At 54.6% G+C, this 24,391-nt stretch overlaps 1 protein-coding gene and 1 long non-coding RNA gene across 6 annotated transcripts in view; one reads left to right on the forward strand and one right to left on the reverse strand.

Moving 5' to 3' along the window:
• Window positions 1-17,392: 17,392 nt before the first annotated feature.
• LOC105261046 lies at window positions 17,393-20,879 on the reverse strand. Its single transcript, XR_890889.3, has 2 exons — window positions 19,798-20,879; window positions 17,393-18,753 (listed from the first exon to the last, which is right to left on the reverse strand). It is a non-coding gene; the product is annotated as an uncharacterized LOC105261046 (long non-coding RNA).
• Window positions 20,880-20,994: 115 nt separating this feature from the next.
• SCARB1 (scavenger receptor class B member 1) overlaps window positions 20,995-24,391 on the forward strand; it is an 84,385-nt gene continuing 80,988 nt past the window's right edge. For all 5 annotated transcript variants that reach the window (XM_023241286.2, XM_023241289.2, XM_023241285.2 and 2 more), the window contains exon 1: window positions 20,995-21,254. In XM_023241286.2, coding sequence (XP_023097054.1) covers window positions 21,129-21,254 — 126 coding nt within the window. In that variant the 5' untranslated portion in view covers window positions 20,995-21,128. The remainder of the gene's footprint in view (window positions 21,255-24,391) is intronic.

The following is a 24,391-nucleotide window of genomic DNA, read 5'->3' on the forward strand; positions in this document are numbered from 1 at the left end:
CCACATTTCAAGTGTCCAGTAGAAAGGTTGGGTTTGGGCTAATATACTGGACAGCGCAGACAGAGACGAGTCCATGATCACAGAAGGTTCTGCTGGATGGGTGCCAGTGTAGACGAGCCGTAATTTAGTTAAGCAATCCCCTGTTGTTGGACGTTCATGTTGTTTCCGATACTTTGGTTCTATCAACACTGCGACAAAGACTTGTTAGCACAGATCTCTGCCCACCTGTGCATGTATATCTGAAAAACCAACTTCTCAAGGCAACTTGCTGGGTCAAAGGGCATATACATTTTAAATTTACACAGGCTTTGCCGAATCCCCCTGCAAAGAGGTGACAGAAATGTGCACTCCTGCCACCGATTGCCAAGAGCGCCGGGTTCCCCACATGTGAGCCAGCACGGGGCTTCTCGAACTTTGATCTTGGCTTGGTGAATGATGGGATCTTAGAACAGCTTTCATTCAGACACTATTTTTAAGTTTCCCCCAACGTAAGAAGGACCTCATTCACGATTTCACGCGACAAAATCCACTCTCGAGGCGAAAAACGTTTCTCGAAGCCCTTTGTGGATCAGTTGGGGACTTTGGCCTTCAGGAGGGCGTTGGATGTTTATGTTGATTGCCTCACCTGTCATTAGGTGTTGAACTGTGTGCTAATTATTAGCTATGGTGGATGGAGAAGCAGAGGCAAGATCGGATATGGAGTGCTCGAAGCTATTGACCAACTATAAGGGTACCCGGGTGTCACTTTCAAAGAAAACGTGTGATGTTTCTCAGTGAGACTTAGTTTTCAGGTACAGCCTGTTCATTTGCCTGAAGCAGTAAAGGGCTGTCATCTGGCCCTCATCCGCAGCGACTGCTCGACTGATCTGCTCTGGGGACCCAAGATTTCTGCAGCCATGGCTACGCAGGACCCTTGACTTCAGCTAAACTGTGTAACACTTAAAGATAATTATGGTACGCCCGTGTTTACACCAGCACTGTTCCAGCAGCCAAAAGGTGGCAACAGCCCAGACTTCTATCAAGGGATGAACAGAGCAGCAAAACCTCATCTACCCATGCGACGGAATAGGAAACAGCCACCAAGGGGAAGGGGACTCCGACACCTGCTACAACACGGACGAATCCGGAGGGCATCACGCTAGGTGAAATATGCCAGTGACAAGGGGCAGCTACTGGCTGATTCCACGTACATGAGGTCCCCAGAGGAGTCACATTCACAGGGACAGAAAGCAGGATGGTGGGCACTAGGGGCTGGCGGAGGGCGGGGTGGGGGGGACTGGGGAGTCAGTGTTTCATGGGGACAGAGTCTGAGTTCGGGAAGATGAAAGAACTCTGGAGACGCACGGAGGTGACGGCCGCACAACAGCGGGCGTGTCCTTCGTGCCGTGAACCGTATGCTTAAAAATGCTCCAAGTGGGGGAAAAAAAATATACGTGCGGAGGCAAGACGTGGAACAGAGTTTAGGTAATAGGTGGAGAGCCTGAGTGTGGTCACAGAGCCTTTCATGTGGGAAGATTTGTATTTGTATTTTTTAAGGCGTTTATTTCTTTTTGAGAGAGGGAGAGAGCGATCAAACAGGGGAGAGGCAGAGAGAGAGGGGGGACAGAGGAGCCGAAGCGGGCTCCACGCTGACAGCAGGGAGCCGGACCTGTGGCTCAAACTCACCAGCCGGGAGATCGTGACCTGAGCCAAAGTTGGACGCCTAACTCACTGAGCCACCCAGGCGCCCCAGATTTTTATTTATTTATTGTTACTATTATTTTAATGTTTTACTTATGTTTGAAAGGGCGCAAGCTGGGGAGGGGCAGAGAGAGAAGGGGACACAGGGTCTGAAGCAGGCTGTGCGCTGAGAGCCCTAAGCGGGGCTCGAACTCACCAACCGAAAGATCGCGACCTGAGCCACAAGGGGGCGCAAGGAAGTGGCCGAACACCCCAGAAAGGGGGTGAGCAAGGCCCGTCTCCCTTCCTCCCTTCCTCACTCCATTTCCTCCTGCTTTTTGTTTTTGTTTTTGTTTTTGTTTTGTTAATAGAGCAGTTTCAGGCTCACAGCAAAGTTTGACGGGAGGTACAGGGCGTTTCCATACACGCTGCCCACCCCCTACCCCCCCCCACCCCCGACAGCCTCGCCGTTATTCGCGTCCCCCAGCAGAGTGGTATCCCCCCCTTCTTAACCTTGGGGTTCAACCACGGTGGAGCGCACAACCCAGCGAGGTTTCATCCGTTCACGACATTGTGCAACCATCGCCTCTCTCTGGCTCCGGAACATTTCGTCACTCGGAAAGGAAACTTCGTACCCGCCAAGGGGTCACCTCTGCTGTCTCTCCCCCGGCTCCTGGCAGCACCAGCCTGGGCCTTCTTTTAAAAAAAAAAAAATCTTTTTTTAATGTTTATTTATTTTTCAGAGAGAGACAGAGTGTGAGTGGGGGAGGAGCAGAGGGAGAGGGAGGCGCAGAATCAGAAGCCGGCTCCAGGCTCCGAGCGGTCAGCGCAGGGCCCGACCCGGGACTCGAACCGCCAGATCATGACCTGAGCTGAAGTCGGACGCTTACCGCCAGGGCCCCCCAGCCGCCCCGTTGTGCTTTCCGTCTCTGTGGATGAACCTGGTCTGGACGCTTGACGTGCGTGGAGGCAGGGCTGGGTGGCCTGCTGCGTCTGGCTTCTCTCCTCGGGGGTCAGGCCTGCCTGGTGCATCGGAGGCCTGGTGTGTGTGTCCCTGCTTCTGCCTTGTGACGCCCGAACCCTCTTCCCCGCTGTGGACGGCGGCCTTCTTTCTCCATTCAGCTGATGATAGACATTTTGTTTTAAATGTTTATTTATTCTGAGAGGGAGAGCAGAAGCAGGGAAGGGGCAGAGAGAAAGGGAGAGAGAGACTCCCGAGCAGGTTCCATGCTGTCAGCACAGAGCTAGACGTGGGGTTCAGTCTCAGGACCCTGGGATCACGATCTGAGCCGAAGTCAAGAATCAGATATTTAACCAACAGAGCCACCCAGGTGCCCCTAAGATTTTATTTTTTTAAGTAATTTCTAACATCCAACATGAGGCTTGAACTCCCGACCCTGGGATCAAGAATTGCACGCTCGGGGTGCCTGGGTGGCTGTCTGTTAAGCGTCGGACTTCGGCTCAGGTCATGATCTCACGGTTCGCGGGTTCGAGCCCCACATCGGGCTCTGTGCTGACGGCTCAGAGCCTGGAGCCTGCTTCAGATTCCGTGTCCCCCCCTCTCTCTGCCTCTCTCCCACTCAAGCTCCGTGTCTCTTTCTCTCCCCAAAATAAATAAACATTAAAAAAATTTTTTTTTTTTGTAAGAATTGCACGCTCTACCTGCTGAGCCAACCAGGTGCCCCTCCACCGTTCTTTAAAAGCAAGGGCCTCAGGGTGCCTGGGGGGCTCGGTTGCTTAAGTCTCCAAACTTCACTTCCGCTGAGGTCACGATCTCATGGTTTTCGGTTTTGAGCCCCGCACTGGGCCCTGCCCTGAGAGTCCGGAGCCTGCTTGGGATTCTCTTTCTCTCTCTCTCTGCCCCTCCCCTGCCTGTGTGTGCTCTCACTTTCTCAAAATCGGTAAATAAACTTAAAAAATAAAAATAAAAGCAGGAGCCTCACCTGCCTTTTCGTTGCCATATCTCCGGGGCCACAAACAGGGCTTGGCGATAGTAGGCGCTCAATTAAAGTCTGCGAAATAAGTACCAAGTGGATAACAATAATTGGTTCCAACTTGGGGAGACATTCTTACTACAACTTCAAGCCTTTTTTTAAAAGTTTTTATTTATTTAATTCGAGAGAGAGAGAGAGAGAGCATATGAGCAGGAGAGGGGCAGAGAGAGGGGGAGAGAGAATCCCAAGCAGGCTCCGCACCGTCAGTGCCTGACGTGGGGCTCGAACTCCCCAACTGCGAGATCAGGACCTGAGCCCAAATCAAGAGTTGGATACTTAACCGACCGAGCCACCCAGGCGTCCCTACAAGTTTGAGTCTTGTTATCATCCTGAAATACAGTTCTTCATTTCAAAAAATTCTTTATTAGTTATTAGAATAATGGCCATGGTACTGGACAGAGGCGTCAGTCAGTAATAATGTATTTTTTTTAAGGTCTTATTTTTAAATAATCTCCATACCCGATGTGGAGCTCGCACTCAGGACCCCCAGATCAGGAGTCACCTGCTCTACCGCGCAGCCAGCCGGGCGCCCCGATATTGCATTTCCCAAACAAGCAGAGACAGTACGGCCACATGATGCCTGATCTAATTTATATGAAATGTCCAGAATCGGCAAATCCATCGGGACAGGAAGTAGCCTGGTGGGTGCCAGGGTCTGGGGTGGGGTGGGGTGGGGGTGGGGGTGGAGCAGGCAGTAACGTTAATGGGGGCGGGGTTTGATCTGGGGTGATGAAAAGTCTCGGAAATAGACAGAAATGGGGTTGCACAGCGTCGTGGAAGGCCTGGATGCCCCCGAACTGTTCATAGGAAAATGTTACTTTTCTGTCGTTTCACCTCCATTGAAAGAAAGAAAGAAGCCAATCACCAAAGGCAACCACCGCCTGATTCCACTTATATGAAGTGTCTAAAGTAGCCGAACTCATTGAAACAGAAAGCAGGGTGGCGGTTGCCAGCGGCTGGGGAAGGGAGGAAGCGGGGGATGTTGTTTATGGGGACAGAGCTTTACTTTTGTGAGATGCAGAAGTTCTGGACCTCTGTGTCTAGCCACGTGAATGTACTTAACACCAGTGAACTGCGCGTTTAAAAAGAGTTAAGATGGTAAATTTATGTCTTTTTTTTGGTACCATTTAAAAAAAAAAAAACAAGCAGAAAGAAATACGTCACAATAGGAAGACTTATTAGGTCTGGGTGCTAGGTACCCGGTGTGCATGATGCTATACTATACAGTATACTTTTAAGATATTTCACAACCAGGAAAAAAAAATCTGAAAGTATTTCCTTGAGATGCAGGGGCAAAAACTGATCTAGAATTTTTTTTTGAGCTTTTGTGCAAATTTTTAGAATTCAACAGCAGCCATAGGGCTTTACTTATCCTTTAAATTATATTTTTAAACGCTGATCTTTTTTTAAGTTTATTTATTTCATTTTGGAAGAGAGAGAGAGAGAGAGAGAGCATGTGTGGGAGAGGGGCAGAGAGGGAGGGAGAGAGTCCCAACAGGCTCAGCGCTGAGCTGTCAGGTCTGGAGCCCAACGCGGGGCTCGAACTCACAAACACTGAGATCGTGACCTGAGCCAAAATCAAGAGTCGGATGCTTGACCGACGGAACCAACCAGGCGCCCCCGTAAAAGATGGCCCTTTAATTCTGTTTATGAGGTATTAAAAGCATACCTAATATACAGACATAATGAAAATGATTCCGCAGGATTGCTTAGTTATCTATCGCTGCTTAATAAACCGTTCCGGACTTAGGGGCAGGAAATCACGCCATCCGACGATTGTGTGGCTCGGCTCTGGGGGTGACCGGGCTCAGCAGGGCTGTCCCTGCGCAGCTTTGTCAGGTGCTTGGGTCAGAAGTGGCTGCGGAAATCAAGAAGCTCCCTCCCTCACACGGCTGGCAGTGGTGCTGGTTTGGGCTGGGTCCTCGCTGGCGGTTGTTGCTAGAACACAGCACAGAGCATCGGCGCTTGGTCTGGGGTCCGAGAGCGAGCAGCCCCTGAGAGCCAGGCGGACCTCATCGCCTCTGCCACATCCTGTTCATTAGAAGCGAGCACAGCTAGAAGATGCAAGGTTAAGGCTATCTAGAACTTTTTCATCTTGGAAAACAGAAGCTCATTAAACATGAACTTCTCGCTCCCGCTCTCCCAGACCCTGGCGCACCCCCCCCCCCGCCCCCCAGACTGTAAATCTGACTGCTCACGTAACGGGAATCCGTATTTGACTTTTGTGACTGCCCTATTTCACTTAGCATAATGTTCTCGAGGTTCGTTCCTGTTGTAGGAGGTGACGGAATTTTATTCCCAACTTTTAAAAAATGTTTTATTTATTTCGGACAGAGAGAGAGAGACAGAGCGCTAGCGGGGCTCGAACCCATGAACCGCGAGATCGTGACCTGGGCCGAAGTCGGACGCTTAACCGACTGAGCCCCCCCCGGGCGCCCCATTCCAAATTTCTAAGGCTGGATGATATTCCACCATATGGCTGGAACACATCGTGTTGAGCCATTCGTCCGTCAGTGGGCGCTGGGGTTGCTCCCACCTCTCAGCTATTGTGAATAACGCTGCTGTGAACACGCGTGTGTGACTATTTCTTTGAGATCCTGCTTTGAGTTCTTCGGGGTGTATACCTAGAAGTGGGATTGCTGGATTCCCGATTTTTCCACGCCCTTGCCCGTGCTGGTTGTTTTCTGTCTTTTGGGTGGTAGCCATCCTGATGGGTGTGAGGTCAGATCTCACTGATTGGCATTTCGCCGATAACTAGCGATACGGAGAATCCTTCTATGTGCTTGTCGACCCACTTGTACATCATTTTTGGAGAAATTCCTACTCAAGTCCTCTGTTCATTTTTTGACCGGGTTCTTTGATTTGTTGTTGTTGAGTTGCAGGAGCTTTGTATATATTCTAGATATTAACCCCTTATCTGACACACGGCTTGCAAACATTTTCTTCCATTCTGTTAGGTTGCCTTTTCACCCTGTTGACTATGTCCTTTCATACAAAACGGGCTTCGCTTTTTCTGGAGAACTGCCACAGGCTCCAGAGATATGAGTTAAAGCCACACAAGTATAAACAGGTTGGGGCAGAAAATAAGCCTTGCTCTGCCCTGGCTGCCCCCCTCGAAGGCAACGTCTAGTACCAGGTTCTTCTGTGGCTTTCCAGAAGCTTTCCTTGAGGCTTTGAGATGTAACATTACCATAGGGATTGTACAGGGCTCATATTCAGACGAACTGCAAAGTTGACCTTTCCTCACAGGGTTTGGAGAGCTTGCGTTCTTGGCTTGAAAGGTGCTTGCTTTCTTTTTTTCTTTTTTCTTTTGTTTGTTTTTAATGTTTATTTATTTTTGAGAGCCAGAGAGCCAGAGCATGAGTGGGGGAGGGGCAGAGAGAGACCAACAGACAGACACGGAATCCCAAGCAGGCTCCAGGCTCCGAGCTGTCCGCACAGAGCCCGACGCGGGGCTCGAACCCACGAACTGTGACATCGTGACCTGAGCCAAAGTGGGATGCTTCACTGACCGAGCCCCCCGGGGCGTCCCCAAAGGTGCTTTCTTAAAGGAGAGAGTGTTTGCTGGGGCGCCTGGGTGGCGCAGTCGGTTAAGTGTCCGACTTCGGCCAGGTCACGATCTCGCGGTCCGTGAGTTCGAGCCCCGCATCAGGCTCTGGGCTGATGGCTCGGAGCCTGGAGCCTGTTTCCAATTCTGTGTCTCCCCCTCTCTCTGCCCCTCCCCTGTTCATGCTCTGTCTCTCTCTGTCCCAAAAATAAATAAACGTTGAAAGGAGAGAGTGTTTGCTCGGAAGAGCGTCTGAGTTACTGTTCTGCAGGAAGATAAGAGTTTGTGTTTTGTTTTACTCGAACTCAGTTCCTCTTGTCAGTCCTGTGCTGGGGAAAACTCTCACTTCAGTTCTTTGTTTTTCAGAAATTCCCAGGAACATGAAACGCGCCAACAGGAAGACAGCAAAAGTGCTGACCTTCCCCCGGATTCTTCTTCGATCAGAAACTGGTAGGGTATCAGCCATTGGGGCAGGTGGGCGGAAGGGAATATAGCGCGGGCAGATTAAGAATTAGCCTCTGGTTACCGTTTGCCACTGTCCCTTTGAGCTTTGGAGGCACCTGAGTTTCAGGGGGCATCTGGCTGTCCAGCTAGAGCTGATGTGTCACCACAGACGTTATTCCGTGTCTCTGGGGGCCAGAAGTGGGTAATCAAGGTGAGGGCAGGGCGGGTGCTGCTGGGGGCGGGGGGTGGGGGGAGGGAAGACCCAATTCTGAAACCAGCGCAGATGGAGAGAAATCAAAGAATTCAAGACCTATCCGTGCAGGAGAAATCTTAGATTCGATGGGGAGGGGCCGTGGAAGGAGAAGGAGGAGAAAAAGAGCTCGACTCCCTGCTGCCACCCGCGCAGCAAAGCTCAGAGGGTGCGGGCGTCTTGTTTCTTTCCGTGGAGGCTCCTGAGGATTGAGTTTCAGGAGCTGGATTCCCATATGGTGGTAAACACGTTGCCGAAATGAACACCTTCCTACCTGACAACTTTCTCCCTTTCCGGTGCGGGGGCAGGGCCGGGACAGGGGAGCTGGAGGCAAAATGCACTTTTCCCACGGAGCCAGATTGCACTAACCGCGGCTCGGGGCGGGGGCACTTGGGGGCCAACACCAAGTGCAAAATCAGGTGCCCGGCCGCCTTAGATCTCAGCCGCCTCAAGGAGAGGGTGGAAAGGGAGACAGCCTTGGGCTTGTCTCAGTGAGAAGGAGCTGGAGAATAGGTCAGCGTGGGAGTCCCTCCTGACATTTGGGCTTCTGGAAGATCCTTCTCCCCCCTCCCATGGCCTATCTGGAGTGTTCATCAGAAGCCTCTGGAAGGCGTGTGAAAACACAGATCCCTGGACCTTGCTCGGCATGCATGCCTCAGAGTCCCCGGGATTCTGGTGTTCAGCCAGATTTAACAGCCCGGTTCCTCCTTGTCTATCAGAGGGTGACCCAGAAAGCCTTCCCTGACCTTTCCCGCCGGGGTCAGGTCCCCTATTCACTCACTCACTCACTCATCCATTCATTCCACAGACCACCACACCCCTCGCATGCTGTGGGCCCTGGTGTGAGGACAGGCATACTGGTGAAGGAGACAGACAGAATCAGGCCGGACAATATCCGGGTGTCATGGAAATAAAACAGGACGACGTGATAAGGAGTGTTTCTTTAGATGCGCCGGCCAGGGGAAGCCTCTCTGAGGAGGTGACATTGGAGCTGGACCTCGAAGGAGCTGCTGTGGAGACCAGTGATGAGTGTTTAAAGCGGTGAGCCCAGCACGTGCCAAGGTCCTGTGGTGGGTGCAAGCCGGACACATCAGAAGATCCACAAGAGGCTTAGGGTGGCTGCAGCTCAGGGAGTGAGGGGCGGCGAGAGGTGGAGGAGGGAGGTGGCCCAGGCGCAGGGCCTTGTGGGCCCCAGGGAGGGCTGGAGGCTTTATGCCCGGGCAACGGGCACCGACGGGAAGCCAGGACGGGGTTTAGGCAGGAAGTAATTCGATCCTGCTTGCTTTGACAAAGGGCCACTCTGTCACCTCTGTAATACACCCTCACTGAAGCGGACTCCTTTCCCTGAGAGCGTTTTTCTTAGGTGCCAGTATAGACTCACCGGTGTGAGAGTAATATCTTTGCCCCTACGGGTCTGGAACCTGTACGAGGCCGCGGCTGATGGGCCCCGTGTCCCCCTTGCCCGTAAGAAATGCTCAGTAGACACACAGTTAAACCGACGGCCCTGTGAGTGTCCAGTGGTCCCCCCCCGCCCCCGCTGCCCCGGGCCCTCTCCCCTCCCCCCCCCCCGCCCTGGCCTCTCTCTCCTCCCCCCCCTCCCCCGCCAGCACCACCCTGTCCCTGGCAAAAAGGAGTTTCGGCTGCTGGCAGTTGTGTCCGGAATGGTGTTGCCATCCCTCGCTTGCTAGATCATATTTTTGGAAGCTGCTTCTAGCTGGGTTCCAGCCGCCTCCGACATACGGTCTGGTGGCCAAGGACAGTCTCCCCCTCGGGGAAGAAACAGGCAACTTGGCTGTTCTACGGTTGAGCGAATTTTTAAAGCAGGCGGCGGGCTTTTCCTGTCCCAAAGGATTCTCTGTCCCGACACTGGCCTGCTGTGCCTGGCTGCCCAGTGACTGTCGTCTTGCCCTGATGCCGCGGGACGTGTCCCCGTGCCTCGGCGGGCCCCGGGCAGAGGAGGGCAGGCTGCTGCCCTTTTCTGGGCGGGGCAGAAAATGTTGCTCCGGCAGGACAGACAGCCAGCCAGACAAACAGACGGGGGCTGGGTGCAAATGAGCTGTTCAGTCAGGCCGAAGCACGAAAACTTGGCGATCGTTTAACAAGCCGGTGTGGGGTCAGGCCCCCCTGACGGTGAGAGGTTAAGTGGTTCTCTTGAGTTAAAAAGAGAAGCCTGAAAACTCAGCCCAGAGTGTAACAAACCGGCGCTCATACGCTTTGGACCTGGGAACAAAAGCCCTAAGAAAGAGGGACAGGGAGAGAGAGAGGGAGAGGGAGAGAGAGAGAGAGAGAGAGAGAAGGAGGGGGCAGAGGGCCTTTTGTGCACTTCCAGATACTTCCCCGAAAGCTGCTGCCACAACCACGCCACCCTCACGTTGCGCATTTCAGGTCCTTGGACACACGAAGTTCACTCTCACCTCAGGGCCTTTGCACCTGCTGTGCTCGCTTGCCTGGAACCCTTTCCCTGGGTCTTCACGCGGTTGGCTCTTCTTTATGCCGTTCTTTCCTCCTATCTTACCTTCTCGGAGAAGCCCCACCCTCACTCTCTCTATCAAACTGCTCGATGCTGTCTCTTTCTCAGCCTTTAGCGTTGTCCGAAATGATGCTGTTTGCTCATTCGTGGGCTTTCTTTTGTGTCTGCCCCCACCCGCTGGAATGCACCTCGAGGAGAGGAAGGACCTCTCCCATGAGCTCTCCGGTGCCCGAGACTGTTCTGCCACATAGAAGGCACTCAGTAAACATTCCCCGAACGAATCAATCAATAACGCTGTTGATTGTGGCTGCTGGCTGCTTGCCAGAGAGTTTCATATCTGTATCCATTGAGATGCTTTTGGCTCCTTGCTACTAGAAAGCACCAACCCAAACAGTTGGACAATCGAGGCATTTATTATTTCCAGAGGGGGAGAGTCCTGTGACGGGGCCGCTTTGGGGTTCTCAGTCTCAGTGGCCAAGGACGGGTATCGCTGAGGACTCAGGCTCTTGCCATCTCCCTGCTCCGGCATTTGCTACACGGCAAGATGACGGTCACCCACCCAGACGTCTGTCCCACCCAGACGGGATAACACCCGCCACCCTCTTGTCTCATTGGCCAGAATTTGGTCATGTGTCCGTCTCTAAGCCAGTCATAGCGAGGCGAATGGTATTCTCCAGACTGGCTGGGCACAATCGGGATCCCCTCCTAGGGGGGCGTGAGGTCCCCCTTTTTGGGCCTCGCGGCCACCCGGAAGAAGGTGGGCACTCTGCATTCAGCAGAGAGGGGGGTGGAGAGGAGTTTGGAGAAGGCGGTCAATGGTGCCTGTCACACGCAAGTTTAATGTTCCATTTCATTGTCACAAAGATCGTATCAGCAATTGCCCCCTGAGTGCACCATTTTTTAGCACCCCACCCTTTAAGCGACAATTATTTTCAGTAAGAATAATTGTTTTCCGGATTCCTTCTTTAGTTTCTTTCTTTTTTTAAAGATTTAATTGAAAAAAATGTTAATGTTTATTTTAGAGAGAGAGAGAGAGAGAGAGAGAGAGAGAACTCAAGCAGGGGAGGGGCAGAGAGAGAAGGAGACACAGAATCCGAAACAGGCTCCAGGCTCTGAGCCGTCAGCACAGAGCCCGACGCGGGGATTAAACTCGCAAACCATGAGTTCATGGCCTGAGCCAAAACCTAGGTGCCCCAACTAACTAGAACTTAAAGAAAAATTTGGAAAAGAAAAAAAAGAGTTGCATGCTCCACAGACTGAGCCAGCCAGGTACCTTCCTTTTTTAGTTTTAGACAAACAGAAAGAAGAATACATTTCTATTTTAAAGATGTTTATTAAAATATTGTGTGTGTGTGTGTGTGTGTGTGTGTGGCATCTGAAGTTCTCTGGACTAAATTCTGTACAGAATACCGTACTTATTAAAGGGCAAATTGGGGCTCCTGGGTGGCTCAGTCAGTTAAGTGTCCGACTTTGGCTCTGGTCATGATCGCACGGTTCACGAGTTCGAGCCCCGCGTCGGGCTCTGTGCGGACAGCTCGGAGCCTGGAGCCTGCTGCGGATACTGTGTCTCCCTCTCTCTCTGCATGTGCTCTGTCTGTCTCTCTCTCTCCCCAAAACAAATTTAAACAAAGAAGTAAAGGGCAAGTAACACAAGGATGCTAATTTGAAGCTTCCGCAGATATTACTAAAACTCAGCAGTAAGGTAGCAATTGTTCAGCATGGGAATTGGTAAGCTTTTTCTGCAAAGGGCCAGAAGGTAAATATTGCAGGCTTTTTGGGCCATAGGGTTTCTGTCACAACTCAACTCTGCCATTGAGGCAAGACAGCAGCGGTCAATGACATGTAGTGAATGGGCTTGGCTGTGTTCCCATAAAACTTCATTTACAAAAACAGGCTGGGGTCAGATTTGGCTTGTCGTTTGACAATTCCTGGTTTAGAAAACTTAAAGGGTTTTTTTTTCAGGGGCAATATTCTATCACTGACTTTCTTAGAGTTACTGTTGTGCGGTGATAATAAGCAGACTGAAGGGACGCCTGGGCGGCTCAGTTGGTTGAGCGTCCGACTCTTGATTTCAGCTCAGGTCATGATCCCGGGGTCGTGGGATCGAGCCCTGTGTTGGGCTTTGTGCTGAGCATGGAACCTACTTAAGATTCTCTCTCTCTCTTTCTCTCTCTTCCTGCTCCTCCCCTGCTCGCACATGCTCTCTGTCTCTCTAGAAAAAAGAAAAGAAAAAGCTTGGGACTCCTGGGTGGCTCAGTTGGTTAAGCATCCAACTCTTGATTTGGGCTCAGCTCACGACCTCAGGGGTCGAGCCCCGCATCAGGCTCTGCGTTGACAGGGCAGAGCTTTCTTGGGATCCTCTCTCTCTCAAATTAATAAATAAACTTAAAAAAAGAAAAGAAGCAGACCGAGCGGGTTTTATTATTGTTTTTAAATGATCTAGAAGCAATGCATTGTGGGGGACTGCATCCAAGGTCTCAGCCTCGTCTTACAGAGGGGGCACTCGGGTCTTAGAGGGGTGTCCCGGGCTTGGGGGGGGATGCCTGGAAAGCAGCGAGCCCCCATCGCCGGCACGTGTCCCCTTCCTGCCCCCTGCGTGGCAGGGTCCTCTTTCTGGGACGGTCGCTCAGGGGAGCTAGCAGGCTGCCCCCTCACACTTTGCGGGACTTCCCTCTCTGGCCCAGGATGGGCCCAGGAGGGAGGCGGTCCCTCCAGGGTGGGCTTGGTGACAGTTGGGAGGCCCACGGCCCCTCACTCCCCTCGTCTGGAGGCTGCGGAGAACCGCCCCTCCCCCCCCTACTCCCCCTGCTCCAAGCCCTTCCCACCATATCTTATCTGCGCCTCCCTCCCCAGTTCTTGATCAAAGATCGACTCTCGGGTCCCTCTTTATAGCTCAGTTTCCTGCCAGCCTCCTAGGACGCTCTGCAAAGCTCTAGGCCACAAGCCCTGCGCGTCGTGGGGGCTCCTTTTCCATCCCTGTGCGGCTCAGACGTTTACCATCGTGTAGATATGTAGATATCACCGTGTAGATATGAAGCGGGGTCCTCGGCGGTGAGCGGTGAGCTCACGTGTCTGTGCAGCGCCACCTCCGTCGACCTCCAGGGCTTTCTCATCCTCCTGATCGGAGACTCCGTGCCCCTGAAACACTGACCCCCCGGTCCCCTCCCCCAGCCCCCGGGGCCCACCACCCCCCTTGCCGTCTCTGCGGACGCGACTCCTCCGGGCGCCTCACACACGTGGGATCATCCCGTATCCGTCCTTGGGCGGCCGGCGCCTTTCATCACGCAGCACAAATGTCCTCAAGTTGCGTCCCGGGCGTAGCGGGGGGTCAGCACTGCCCTTGTTTTGAAGGCTGAATCATCTTCCACTGCACCTTTGTCCTTCCTCTGTCGATGGACGCTCGGAGCGTTCCCACCCCTTGGCTCTCGATGCGGTGGACACGGGTGGGCCAGTATCTCCTCTCTCCAAGTCCCAGCTCCCAGCTCCTCGGGGGATAGGCTGGGAAGGGGAGTTGCTGGGTCAGGTTTAATTTTCTGGAGGAGCCACTACGTTTTTTTCCCCAAAGCGGCTGCAGCGTGCACAGTGGTCCCATTTTCTCCGTATCTTCTTTAATACTTGTTATTTCCTGTGTTGCCTTATTTGTTTGTTTGTTTATTTACTTACATTTTCCACGTAGGCTCCATGCCCGATGTGGGGCTTGAACCCACACCCCCGAGATCGAGACTCCAATGCTCTACGGACTGAGCCAGGCAGGCGCCCCGTGCCTCACCTTTTTAGAGCCTGGTCCTGGTCAGGAGCCATCCTCTTGTCTGTAGCAGGCAGCAAACTACGGGAGGCTTCTGTCCCCTTGTGCGCTGGCAGAAATGGAGCAGAGTTCTTAGCTCACGGCTGCTGGCCCGGTTCTCCCCACGCGCTTCCTTCCACCTTTGTCCTGGAAAGTGGTTTTGTGTTGGAGAATTAGCCCCTGTCAGAGAGGCACTATCTCACGTCCTGAGAACCAGGGGCAAAGGTACTATTCAGCTGCCAGCTTTTAGAGAAGGAAGGTGGCTGGAGACTGGCAAAGTGTTGAGTGATTCTGCAGGAAGCTGGGATTGCTTGGGGCTGGGCTAAGTCTCCAAGGGGAGGACTGGGCGTTCTGGGGACCTCCACGAATATTTACAAGATTGCAGGGGCATTTTTGCCCATTGACGAGAAACAGCTCTTCAGAAGTCATTTGCATCAGTATGAGAAATTGGCATTTTCATTAAAATCTATCCAGGAACCCTTCTGCCTCAGGGCCTTTGCACTGGCTCTTCCCTCTGGGAAGCCCTTCCTTAGAAATCCGCATGGCTCCTTCCTGTACCTCCCTTAAGTCTTCGCTCAAATGCCACCTTCTCACAGAGGCCCTCCCAACCACCCCATTTAAATGCATTGCCCCTTCCTTACTGGGGGCACTTATGCTGCTCTCTTACCGCCCCCGCCCCCCAGCATAGATCGTTCTTTAACACAGTGCTGTTCAACAGAAATGCAACGGGAGACAAATCTGCAATTTCAAAGTTTTTAGTAGCTGCTTTTGTTTTTTTTAAAGATTTTATTTTTATTTTTTAATTTTTTTTCAACGTTTTTATTTATTTTTGGGACAGAGAGAGACAGAGCATGAATGGGGGGGGGCAGAGAGAGAGGGAGACACAGAATCGGAGAAACAGGCTCCGAGCCATCAGCCCAGAGCCTGACGCGGGGCTCGAACTCACAGAGCGCGAGATCGTGACCTGGCTGAAGTCGGACGCTTAACCGACTGCGCCACCCAGGTGCCCCTAAAGATTTTATTTTTAAGTAGTCTCTACAGTCAATGTGGGACTCAAACTCCCAACCCTGAGATCAAGAGTTGCACACTCCTCTGACTGAGCCGGCCAGGTGCCCCTGCCTATATTTTAAAAGGTGAAAAGAGGCCCACCCGGGTGGTTCAGTCGGTTAAGCGTCTGACTCCGGCTCAGGTCATGATCTCGCGGTTCGTGGGCTCGAGCCCCGCGTCGGGCTCTGTGCGGACAGCTCGGAGCCTGCTTCGGATTCTGTGTCTCCCCCTCCCCTGCTCACGCTCTGCCTCCTTCTCTCTGTCAGAAATACAATAAAGAGCTAAAAGAAACAGGTGACATTCGTTTTAATCGTTCATTTTATTTAACCCAACGTATCTGAATGTTTTCATTGCAACGTGTCATCAATATAAAGACATTGAGATAGTTTATGTTCTCTCCTTCATACGGAGTCTTTGCAACCCGGCATGTTTAGGACACATCTCGCTTGGGCTGAGCCCGTCTCGGGCGCCCGGGAGCCCATGTGGCCTGCGGCTACCTTAGGGGACCGCGCTTGTCTGACGCGTTATACAATTTACCAATGATTATGTTTATCGTTTATCGGTCTGGCTTGTCTGCTGGAACAGGAGTTGTGCAAGGCCAGCGAGCTTTGTCACGTACGCTGCGGGGTCCCCGGCGCCCAGCAGAGCGCCCAGCACAGAGCAGGTGCCCAGTCCGCGGTGGCTGCAGGGAGAAAGCAGATGTGATCTCTGGTTCCGCCCCCGCCCTCGCCCGGCAGCTGTGGCCAAACACGACTGCTTCCCCTTCCTCAAGAGATTTTTCTTTTTCTCCCATCCTTGCCCTCACCCCTGTCTTGTCTCCGGCCGACTGCCTCTCTTTTCCCTTCCTCCACGAGTTCCTCTCCCTCAGCTAAGAGCCTCGCCCGTTATTCATCCCTCGGGGGCTCGAGAGGCGAGTGCCTTTGGTTCAGCCCCTGCTCCGCTGGAAACCAGGACTCTGTGAAGTCAAGGCCTTTCCTTCCACGCGATCCGGTTAGCGCTCTTGAGAATACCGAGACTTCCTGGGCTGGGGCGGGGCAGACGGCATGTGGCCGCTTGCGCAGAGCGATGATTCCATCTGGCGCTGGCACCTTGCTGAGTGTGTAATCGGGATGAACTCATTTCAAGCTCATGACCACCCCCCGGAGGTGGGCGCAGTTGAGCTCATCACTATTGCACAGGTCAGGGGGCCAGGGTGCAGCGAGGATCGACGGCTTGCCCGAGGCCACCCAGCTACGCAGCCTGGCTGCAGACGTGGATTTTGAACCACCGGGCTCTGGTAGCTAGGGTTCATCAACACATATTGATTGAAAAAAAATCTTTTTTAACGCTTATTTATTATTGAGAGACCGAGAGAGACAGAGCGTGAGCAGGGGAGGGGCGGAGAGAGAGGGAGACGCAGAATCCGAAACGGGCTCCAGGCTCCGAGCTGTCTGCGCAGAGCCCGACGCGGGGCTCGAACCCACGAACCGCGAGAGCATGACCTGAGCCGGAATCGGACACTTAACCAACTGAGCCACCGAGGCGCCCCGATACATATTGATTAAGGAGCGACTGTGGGCCAGGCGCTGTTGTAGGAGTTGGAGACACGGTCATGGGCAAAACAGATTCCTGCCCTTGTGAAGTCTGCATTATGTAGTGTGTTGGAGATGATAAGTGCAGAAGTAAAGCAGGGAAGGGAGATAGGGAGCATTGTGGGGTGTGGTTTGTAATTTAAAAAGAGCGGATGGGAAGGAAGTTCTTGCAGAGATGACATTTGAGCAAGAACTCGAAGGGAGGCAGGGTGAGCTCTGTGGGGGTTTGAGAGAAGAGCAATCCAGGAAAGGGACCGGTAAGTGCAAAGGCCCTGAGGCAGAAGCAAGGTGGCGGGTTTGAGGAACACGAGGTCAGGGAGATGATGGTGACCTTGTGGGCTGTCATGTGAACTTCGGCTTTTATTTTTATTTTTCTTAATGTTTATTTATTTTTGAGACAGAGAGAGACAGAGCATGAGCAGGGGAGGGGCAGAGAGAGAGGGAGACACAGAATCCGAAGCAGGCTCCAGTCTCTGAGCTGTCAGCACAGAGCTGGACACGGGGCTTGAACTCACGCACCGCGAGATCATGACCTGAGCCGAAGTCGGATGCTTAACCCACTGTGCCACCCAGGCGCCCCAGGACTTTGGCTTTTAATCTGACTGAGGTGGGGGCCACGGGAAATGTTTGATTTTTTTAAGTGACAGCTTTATTGACAGGTAGCTCATAAAGCATACAATGCACTCATTTGATGGGCACAACTCACCAGATTTTAGTCTATTGCACGGGGTCGTGCAAACACCACCACAGTCAATCTTAGGACATTGTCATCATCCCAAAGATATCATCATCCCCCCCCACACCTCCTCCTCCCCCCACCCCCCGATCCTAGACCACCACGAATCTGCTTTCTGTCTGGTGGAGTTGCCCCTTCTGGAAATTTCCTGCGAACGGAACCCAACACTATGTGGTCTTGCGGCTCGTAGCAGCACTGTTTTCATGCCAAATAACGTTCCGTGGGGTGAGACCGCCCCTTTCATTTACCTATTCGTCAGCTGAGGGACGCGGGGGCCACCTCCACCTTGGGGCTGTCGCGGGCAGCGCTGTAGGGGCCACTGGGGCACGAGTGTTCGTGTGGACGCGGATCTCATTTCTCTTGTGTGTGCCCCAGACTGGAACAGCCGGGTCTTAAGGTGAGTCTGTGTCCAGCCTTTTGAGGGATGGCTTCCTCGGGGGCCGCGCCATGTTACACCCCCCGCCCCCAACAGTGTCTGAGGCCACCAGTGTCCCCGCCTCTTTGCCAACACTCACTCTCCGTCTTTTGGTCACGGGAGACTGTGGAGCGGAGCACGAACGTCATTTGACTTGGTTTTCATGGGATCCCTCCGGCATCCACGGTGAAAACATTTTACTCCTTTTCATCTTTCTCTCCAGCGCGATGAAGCTTTTTCTCCCGCTTCTCAGGTCGCCTTAGGTCACCCCCACAAACCTGCCCCCGGCCATCCCCCCCACCGGAAGTGACTCCCTTCGGGTGAGATCGCGGGTCACGGGTCTCAGATAGCCTTTCATCTCCTCTGCCTCTGGTCAGGTGACAGCCAGCCGTGACGCAAGGTCACTCCCGCCATGTCCTTGGGCCTGTCTTGGGTAAGCATCACGCACATTTGGACCTTGAGGAGTTCGTAATAAATGCAAGTGAGATCGGGTGAGACGGTCAAGGCGAATGAGCCTCTTTGAGGGAGGAGGGGTGTCAAGGAAGTGGGTGGGGGCATCCGGCCAGGGCAGACCCCAGGTTTTAGTTAACTGGTCAGTTGCCAAGAACCACAAAGTCAATAGGAATAAGACAGTCCACAAAGCTGATGGCTGTTGAAGACCTTTGGGAATTCGACGGAGTATATTCATTCCTCCATGAGAGACTTGATTAATTACTTAATGCTGTAGCGAGCGAGTTGATTACTTTGTCTTTAGTGCCTACGAAGTACGTGCGGGACACTGTCCCAGTGCTGGGGGTGCATCCGTTACCAAGAACAGAAGGGCTTCTGCTCTAGAGCTGGGGGAGACAAAGTAAATAGAGAAACGAAGACAACAATGTCAGATAAAATGGGGTGACTTGGGAGAGCGACCGGTGGGTTGGTGTTCCCATTTTGGATATTTAACAGTAAAGGCCCCTCTGAGGAGTGGACTTTGAGCTGAAGCCTGGAGGAGGAGTGAGCCCCAGAAGGATCTGAGGGAAGAGTGTTGTAGGCCTGAGGTACAGCAGGTGCAAAGGCCCTGTGGCAGAAGAAAGCTGGGGCCGTTCAAGGAACAGAAAGCAAGCCCAGGAGGCTGGGAGTAGCGTGAGCATGGGGAGAGGCTGGGAGATAGGGACAGAAACGCGGACGGGAGCCAGGTGGGGCAGACCGAGGGACGGCACAGGGCTTATAGCTGTGTTCACGCCTCCTGGGAGCTGGCATGAAGTGCCACCAGTTTTCCAAATCACTGAATCCTCACAACAGCCCTTGGAGAGAGGCTCTTATCCCATATGACAAATGAGCAAACTGAGGCCCAGAGAGGGCCAAGCCACTTGCCCCCAGGACTCTGCCGTGGGGAACCCCGGAGCACGGGTTTCCCTGGACCTGTGCCCATCGGACAACACAGCCTTGCCCTGGCACCCCTCCTGCACGCATGCTGGACAAGGGCAGGTCTCCAGGCAAGGCTCTCTGGCCGGTATGCAGTGGGTGCCCAATAAATACGGGCTCAGGCCAGGCCACGCTGCTTAAGGATGGGCCCGGGATAAGGCCGCTTCCCTCCAGGGTCAAGCGGGGGTTTCAGAAGGCCCCTTTCTGAGCCATCAGGGGCTGGCTTGCCTTAGGCGGGTGCTGAGGACACTGCCTCCCATCCCGTGTAACCCCTGCCCGGCCCTTGCCTTCTCAGCAGCCCAGTCGGGGAATGAGGGGCTGGGCCTACGTCAGGGCTCCGGAACTCAGCGTGAGGTGGGGGTTGGGGGTCGCAGGCACCCGGAGGCAGGCCAGGCGGGGTGGGGGTGGGGGTGGGGGGCTGCGGAGGACTGCCGGGGAGCCCATGGCCACCTGTTTCATTTCCTCCAACTCGTTACCTGCGATTATCCATCGTTCACTCGCTCGTCATCCATCTCCGTCTTCGTTAGAAAGCACAAACGTGGATCGGTTGACTTCACTTCTCCGGGCGCCTTTCCGTATCTGGGAAACGGAGCCCCGTGTGTCAGGCACTTAGCACAGCACCCAGCCTCCGTTCATTCGAAAGTGCTTGCCGAGAGCAACCATAACCTGCCAGGCAGTGTTCTAGCTGCTCCGGACGGGGCAGGACGGGGCAGAGAGACAAAGCGTCCACCCCACAGCATCCCAGTTGGGGCGCAGGGGGGTGGGGTGTGTGTGTGTGGGGGGGGGGCTCAGAACGCAAAGAACAAATGAACGTGTTACAGGCCAGGTGGTGCTCCGCGATAAGGGGGAGCGCGGCCCGGGAGAGCAGGCGCTATTTTATTTCGCACAAGGTGGCGGGGGAAGGCCTTTCTGATAAGGTGGCGGAGCAGTCGTGAAGGAAGGAGCCCGGCAGATATCCGGGGGGAACAGAAATGCCAAGCGAGGGGGGGTGGGGCGGTGTACCGGGCACTGAGGCGGGAGTCTGCGAGGCTGGTTCCGGGAAGAGGGAGGCTAAAATAGAAGGTGTGCGTGGTGGGGACTTGGGGGATGGGACGGGGGGGGGGGGGGCTCGGGGACAGAGGTGGGGGTGGCGGAGGGTTCTGGTGTTTCTGGTGCGTTGGGAAACTCCTACCCAATGTGACCAAAGACGTGGGCCGTGACAGAGGAAGTGGGAGAGGAGGACGGGCAGGGGCGCAGGATGGGGGAAGGAGCAGCAGGGGGAGGGGAGCAGGGGGAGCTGGGGGAGACAGAAGAGGAGAAGGAGCAGGTCAAGGGGGGAGGAGGAGCCGGCAAAGGGAGGCGCGGGGCGGAGAGGGGAAGGGAAGCGAGCGGGGGAGCCGGGCACCGCCGACGCCCCTGCACGCGGACGGCGGAACTCCCCCGCCGCCACCCGCGGAAACGGAAGCGAGGGCGTGGGGCGCGAGACTCCCCCCACCCCACGGCGGGGCGTGTCCTCCGGACCGTCCGATCCGCGCCCCGCCCCGGCCCCGCCCCCTGGCCGCGCGGGCCCCGCCCCTCCGCCCCCGCCAGTGGGCGCGCGCCCGAATCCCGGTGCCCCGGGCGGCCCGGGGGGCGGTCCAGCGGCGCCGGCGATGGCTCATAAGACCGCGGGCCACCTGCCGGGCCGCTCCTCCGCGCGCCGCGCTCCGGGCCCCGCCGTGCCGCTGCGGGCCGCGTCCCCGGAGTCGGCGCCTCTGTCGCCTCGGTCCCCGTCCCCACCCAGGCGCGGAGCAGCGCGGGCTCCGGGCGGGCGCCAGGGCGCGCAGACATGGGCAGCCGCGCCAGAGCGCGCCGGGCGGCCGCGATGCTGGGCTTCCTCGGGCTGCTGTGCGCCGTGCTGGGCGCCGTCATGATCGTGATGGTGCCCACGCTCATCAAGCAGCAGGTGCTCAAGGTGGGTGAGGGGCGCCGGCCGGGGCCCGCGCCGGGTCGGGGGCTGGAGGGCGCGCAGCCGGAGGCCCGGCGAGCTGCGGCCGGGATCGGCGCCCTGGTTCCGGGCCCCCCCGAGCACGGCGGAGCCCAGAGCACATCGCCAGGGGCAGCTGGCCGCCTCCCCAGTACCCTCCGCGACCCAGGCCGAGGTGGGGGGCAAAGGAGGCTTCCAGGGACTTTCCTGGAGGCGCGGGCCAGGGTCCGGAAGGCCAGAATGAGAGACCACCCGGAGCCTGACCTCACCCTAAGGGGGTCGGGGGCGCAGGACGGGCCTGGAGTCTGGCCACATTATGGTGCTACCCTCCTGCCTCTTTACTACAGCAGCCTGAGGCCGCGTCTACTAAAATTAGGGCCGCACTTTGCCTGTTTCCTGTGCGCCCAAGAGGACAGGAACCCTCCATTCATGTGCTTCTGTGACACTCACATGGGCGCCCCGGTCTCCCATTACCGTGCTCAGCAGAGCATTCTCTGCTGTCGAGAATCCACACGGAAAGGCCTTCTCAGGGGCCGAATGCTCCGTCCTCCGCCAGCATTGCCTTCCCGATGCAGATTGGGAGCGATAAGCCGCTTTCTCCCCAGATTGACACAGAGGCAGCCACAAGCCCAAGGCTGCAGACGCGGAGGGTTTTCCTCTGTTCATAACCTTAGGTACCATTGCCCTTTCAACCGTGGAGACAAATGAGCTGGCCTGGGACTAGACTCTGCCCTGGGTGTCTGGACAGCCTGTTTGAATGAGCTGGAGTTAAGGAAGGCCAGGGACACCGCAGAGAGCATCGCAGCTGAGCTAAAAGCGGTTCAGGGCTTCGAAGCCAGAGACAGCACCTGCAGTGTGGGGAGGGGAGACTGAGGCTTGCTTTGCCCAGACACTGAGCGGGGATACAGATGTGGATAATGTCACTGGCTCGTTGATTTCTCTTTTCCCCTTAGCCGGCTACTTTAAGTGGGATTCTTAAGAATGAGACTTGTCCTTAGGGCAGCTGGGTGGCTCAGTGGGTTAAGTGTCCCACTTGGGCTCAGGTCATGGCCTCGTGGTCCACGAGTTCAAGCCCCGAGTCGGGCTCTGTGCTGACAGCTCAGAGCCTGGAGCCTGCTTCAGAGTCTGTGTCTCCCTTTCTCTCTGGCCCTCCCCCACTTGCACTCTGTCTGTCTCTCTCAAAAAAAAAAAAAAAAAAAGAATGAGACTTGTCCACATTTCGTGTGTGTGTGCCCCATGCCCAGCACAGGATGCCTGGGAATGAATGAATCTGTGGATGAATGAAGGCTACAATCCGCCTACACCTGCCTGTCCCTTCTTGGGACCTGGCCATCTTCAAACATGCTGCAACGTTTGGCTTTTACCACGGTCTCTGGGGAAGTAGTTGTCTGAGTTATACTGGCCACACTGTGTTTTTTGTTTTTGTTTTCTTTAGTTTTCAGATCTTTTCCCATTAAGCCCCGTAGCCTGATTCCAAGGCGATCCTGGCTGGCGGCGGCACTGAACGCCGAGTTCCTCTTCGTGTTTTTTGGCCTCTGGGGATGGCAGGGGAAGCTCCCCTCGAAGCATTAAAATTGCTTTGTTTTCTCCTGCAGTGGCCAAGGGGCTACGCTTTCCAGAGTAGCCGTGAGAGCTTTAGCTCAGCGCGAGCCTTCCCTAGACGCCCGCCGATGTTACGGTTCCTGTACGGTGTGCATCCTGGAGACGCTGTCACCCCGGTGGTGGAGGGGGGAGTGTGAGGGCGGGTGGGGTTTAGAGCTGATGAAGAACCTCACCGGCCCCGTCCTTCTCGGACCGAACTTCGGGGTGATTTCCATCTGCGGACGTTGGTCAGGTTCGGGATGTCGGTTCCACGTGTATCAGCTCACACGCGTGTGCCTCCTAATTCCCGACTCGAACGCTAGGCTTCCGAGGCGGAGAGTGACATTGTCCTCCCTTGTCCTGCAGCTAGAATTTCCGGGCTCAAAGTTGAGCGAGAGCCACCCAGCATCCTATGTGACTCTCCCAAAGGCGATTGGTTTGGGACTGAGTGGCGTGAGGGCAGGGAGGCAACGCCCAGCCCGTGAGAGCCACTTCTTGGGCAGCCCCGGCTGAGCCCTGGCCAAGTGCCTCCCGTGGAAGAAGACTGTCTGTGTTCAGGGGACCTGGCGGGTGGGACCCCAGGAGAGGGAGGAACTTCCTGCCCGCCGGTGTTTTCTTTGGCTGCACAGGCCCCTGGACAGCTTGAATGGCGGGCCTTGTGCTTTTGATTTCCATGTTATTATGCTTTTTGGTTCACTGAAGAAGTCCACATGTCAAAGGCATGAGCCCTTGCTTGCAAAAAAAAAAAAAAAAAAAAAAAAACAACAACAAAAAAACCCCAAACCATTCAAATGGAGGAAAAAAGTTCCCTCCACTTTATTCCCTTCCTCCGATAATACCACCGTCATTGGCCTGTGTCTTTCTAGACTTTCATCAGTGCACGCATCATGAGCACGTATTTGTACACGTTGGTACGTACTTGTTACGTATAGTGAGCTAAGCTATGTGTAAATATTCCGCAGTTTGCTTTTCACTTCCTGCGTACCTCTTGGAAAAAGTTTCCCTATCAGAACAGGTAGATCTATCTGGTCTTTGTGGTTGGTTTCACTGCTGTGTGGCTTTCCTTCCAGTGGCTTATTTCCCTGTTTCTCTATTGACGGCTGATTTTCCCTGTCGCGGAGTAACCGAGCAGTGAACGTCCTGGCACGTGCCTCTCGGCGTCCAGGCACCAACGCCTCCGCCGGGTGGATTTTCAGGATAGAAGCCTCTAGACCGCGAAGTCTGCTCAGCTTGAGTTTTGACAGTTACCTCCGAATTGCCTTTCTGAAAAGCTCTAGCATTCATACGGCCACCAACAGCATGACAGTGCCCACTCCCCCCACATCCACACCAATTGAGCGTCGTGTTATGTTGTTGTTAATCTGATGGGTTTGATTTACGTGTCTCAGGCTGCCGATAGGGTTGAGTTCGGGATGCGATGCATTTTGAAACCTGTGACGGTTTCCGGAGCCCGGGGGGTTGTAGACCTGGGCTCTGCCATTTGCTGGCTGGGGACCTCGCGCGTTACTTCACCTCTGAGTCAGGGGTCAGATGTAGTTTGCCTC

This window comes from Felis catus, chromosome D3 (assembly GCF_018350175.1).
Source record: "Felis catus isolate Fca126 chromosome D3, F.catus_Fca126_mat1.0, whole genome shotgun sequence".
NCBI classification, from domain to species: domain Eukaryota; kingdom Metazoa; phylum Chordata; class Mammalia; order Carnivora; family Felidae; genus Felis; species Felis catus.